At 34.2% G+C, this 3,856-nt stretch overlaps 1 protein-coding gene across 1 annotated transcript; it reads right to left on the bottom strand.

The window, feature by feature from the left end:
* Positions 1-604: 604 nt before the first annotated feature.
* Positions 605-3,492, bottom strand: LOC143559356 (indole-3-pyruvate monooxygenase YUCCA2-like). Its single transcript, XM_077047955.1, has 4 exons — positions 2,839-3,492; positions 1,520-1,768; positions 1,008-1,133; positions 605-824 (listed from the first exon to the last, which is right to left on the bottom strand). Exons 1-4 carry the CDS (start codon positions 3,490-3,492, stop codon positions 612-614), a joined length of 1,242 nt encoding a protein of 413 aa, XP_076904070.1. The 3' UTR covers positions 605-611.
* Between the last annotated feature and the right edge of the window lie 364 nt (positions 3,493-3,856).

Raw genomic sequence — 3,856 nt, 5'->3', positions numbered from 1 at the left:
ATCGGGTACTGATAACTCAGCCAAAGGAGAGAAGTCATGCGGATGATAATTTAGGTACCTTAAGACTTAAGTCATAGGATCGATAGATACATGACATTAGGGTATGATAAAGATTTGAAAGCTCCATCATTCATCCTATCGAAATTTCCACAATATTGTACTTACACAAATAGTACACCATGCTTGTGATTTATTATCAATTCTCACCCGTCAATTCTTTCAACTCATTTTCATTTAATTTTCATATCCTATTTCATAAGTGACAATCTTTAGTACGTAAGAGCAATTCCACTTGTGGATATAACATATTCACATCAATTATATTACAATTTTTCCTTCCAAAAAGAAAAAAAAATATATATATATATACGCACAAACCAGGGGTGGCTCGTGGGATAGCGAAAACAAGTTAGGACTTTAGACACACACTCAGTTAAAGCTTCCAAATAAAAAAAAACATTATATATGATATATTATAATGAGTATAGTAAACTTAAATCAATGTATTGGTGTGATGGTACTAAAGTATATGTTATAAGTTCAAAACTTGTAATAATCATTCTTTTTCTTAGCAATTTCCTATTAAATCTGATTAAACTATGCACTCGTGCTTATGATACTGGTGGATGGTGTAACGGCTTTAATGGCTTCATGTTGATTTTCCATTGATGTGCAATATCTTCTGCAATACGAACAACGTCTTTTGATGTACCCAGCAAGCCACGTTTTGTGAACCCGATAGCATATAGCCCACTCTCACCTTTCCATCCTTCCGGGAATGGCTTTGTGGGAAACCCATCTTTTTCCGAGAATAAGCTTGTGTCCTATAATAAAATCATCAAGAAATCAAAACCTTGTACCAATGTAATTATACTATATATGTTGATTAACTAATTTCTTGTGTGGTTAGTTTTGGATCCAAACTTTTACACTAATTTTAGCTTTTAATTTCATCTTATTCAATCTTGTGTATTTAAGCAAATCTTAAAGATGAATTTATAACGTACCTTTAACCAAGTAGTCACATTACTTCTATAACCCGTGGCTAAAATAATAGCATCAAAATTCTCAAGTCTTCCATCTACAAACTCCACAATATCATTGCATGCAAATCTCTTTATTCCTGGATAAACCTACATCAGGTTTCATTTTTTCCGTTTAGTAGATGAAAACGACGATCTCTATTAAACTGGTCAGACACGACTTGACAGTATAAAAAAATAAACATAAGTTAGGGAGGGACCAATATTTTAGGGTATGCCCATATTCAATTCACATTCGATTCTTTTAGAAATCGTGAATATGACAACACCCTCAACTGTGAATCTCGAGAAATTTATGTTGGAGTTATGTAATTATATCATTTTATGTCTTTTAGAAATCGTATATAAAATTTTTGTTATCTAGTTTCCACATGTTAGAAAATATTTCGTTTATAGGAAAAGAACTTTGAGTTATCAAAAAGGTTAAGACGACCCTGTTATAAAAAGTTTAGCGTATTAACAAGAGAAAGAAAAACCTTGATGTCTCCACTTCTAATCTTTGCAACCGTGCCTACATCCAACACGGGTGTTTTGCCAGTACGGTTCTTTAGCTCAAGCGGCCCAAGCGTAGGTCTACTGAGTCCGAGTTTATCTGTATCTCCAATCACTAACCGCGATGCTAGTAGCAAGAACCAATCCACTACTCGAACGGGGATCCATTTGAGCAACCACATGGACAATCCAAAGGTTGATATACCAAGCATCTCTTGTGGCAACACATGCAACTACAAAGTCAATCATGATCAATATTAAAAAGGTGCATTGTTTCATATATTTTGCATAAAGTAGAATCTTTTAAGCACAAGAAAGAGAGAATATTATCAAATGCAAGTAGAAATATCAAATACGCATGCAAACGAAATCCAAGAAAGTGAAAGGCAAAATTAAACACGTTTATGGTTAGATTCGCCATAAAGAGAAGTAAAAACTTTATAATATTTTGAGCAGTTTTATCACCGATTAAATAGTAACCAATGTAATGATTCTTTAAAGGTTCTTTTTCTAAATATGTTAACATGAACTTCCCATATTTCTATAGATTTAATGAAAATTCTTTACTAATTTAGCGTGTCGAATTATTATTATTATTATTATTATTAAACGGCAACTTTCATTAAATCGGTCAGGTTCTAGCAAGACGCTAGATCCAAAACAGCCAAAAATCAGAGTTACAAAGAAGAAAGTTGTTCATAATTTTTTAATGTTTAAGCTCTTTTACATTCACAAATATAAATATGCAAGAAGGTTGCTTTCTAATATTAATGATATATATAATATCAAGATTCACAAAATATGAATTGATTATTACAAAATACTAATTTTCAAGAAAATAGAATAGTGTATAGAAGATCACATATATGTTTGTAATTTAAAATAGAGTTTATTATTTATTATAGTTATTATTATTTCGTTTATCAGATTCATTAAGAAATTTGTTTTGAAAAGTAGAATAGTTATTAATGTTTTAATTATATCCTTTCCATTATTATCTTTTTATTTAACGATGAACGATGACTAAACCCCTGGAAAACTGTTAGGCGGTTTGATGATGTGGGGCCTAGTTCATCTAGTGGTGCTATATTCAGGCTTAAACCCAAGAATAAGACACATGAATGGGATTCATACCCACAACGTTAAACAGAAAAAACCCTTACGTGAACCTAAAAAAATATGTTGTCACTGATCTTCATGCAGAGTGTTAATGGTTTTGCCTTCATAAACCCTAATACTTCATTACTATGTTTTAAATGCAAAGATATGTAAGAACATGATATTAGAGAGCATAAACTCGTACCGTATCTCGAACTACAACTGATGGGCAAGCATTGTAGTTGCAAAGGTCCAAGCAAACCTCCATGCCAGAATTGCCACAACCAACCACCAAAACCTTCTTGTTTTCAAAACGAACACCACTTGTGTATGAACTTGTATGCACAATAGTTCCTTTGAACTCATTCATCCCTTCAATCTTCGGTACAACTTGTTCGGCATTCTCTCCGGTAGCCACTATCACCCACCGGCAAAAATACTCATTCATGTTTGTTTTCACCCTCCACAACCCACACCCTTTATCATACTCCACACTCACAACCGTTGTATCGAAAACCGGCTTCAAGTCAAACATGTTTGCATAGGCTTTAAGGTAAGTTAAGAATTGTTGCTTGGTAGGATAAGTTGGATACTCTTTAGGGAAAGGCATAAGTGGGAGTTCACAAAAGTGTTTAGGAAGATGAAGACGTAAGCGGTCGTATGTTTTGATTTGCCATAAAGATGCTATACAGTCTGCCCGCTCAAGAATCAATGCATGAATGCCTTGGTTCTTGAGACAGGCGGCTGCAGCGAGCCCTGAAGGGCCCGCTCCAACAATGATGGGGCCTTCTAAAACCGTTTCGGGCGCCGTTTGAGGCCGGAGATATGGATCGTGTGCTCCCTTTGCAAGTTCCTCCATTAACAAAGTATAAAGGAGGAGTTCTCCGATCAAGAGAGGTGCTTTGATGCAGGTATAGATTATTCTGACATGCATTATGTATTATGTGTATATATATGTGTGTATAGGGTTGGTGGGGTAGAACAAATTACTACAAAACAGGCCCGGCCTTTAGGGTTTAGGGAGGGTTGGGTGGTCGATGTCCCCCGGCCCAACATTCCGTTAAGGCTGATTTTTTTTTTTAAAAAGTATGTATTTTTATAAAAAACTATATTATATGTATTTAATGTTACTCTCAACCAAAAGGTTGTGGGTTCTAATCTCATTTGAAACATGTTTAAGTCTATTTTTATATAAAAGTTTTTTACACAATCTAAATTAGAGG

Source organism: Bidens hawaiensis, unplaced genomic scaffold (genome assembly GCF_021521415.1).
Source record: "Bidens hawaiensis isolate Kalapana, Puna unplaced genomic scaffold, B.hawaiensis_p1.1 tig00019814_1, whole genome shotgun sequence".
In the NCBI taxonomy this organism is placed as follows: domain Eukaryota; kingdom Viridiplantae; phylum Streptophyta; class Magnoliopsida; order Asterales; family Asteraceae; genus Bidens; species Bidens hawaiensis.
Note: the sequence above shows the minus strand (reverse complement) of the source record. Positions and strands in the feature narration are given on the sequence as shown.

What these genes read in the sequence shown, in the direction of transcription:
- LOC143559356 (XM_077047955.1), bottom strand. Translation starts at nt 3,492, where the DNA reads ATGGAGGAACTTGCAAAGGGAGCACACGATCCATATCTCCGGCCTCAA. An exon ending in CAGTTGTAGTTCGAGATACG is followed by an intron (nt 1,769 to 2,838) that starts GTACGAGTTTAT and finishes TTGACTTTGTAG; the next exon opens with TTGCATGTGTTGCCACAAGA. An exon ending in ATGTGACTACTTGGTTAAAG is followed by an intron (nt 825 to 1,007) that starts GTACGTTATAAA and finishes ATTTTATTATAG; the next exon opens with GACACAAGCTTATTCTCGGA.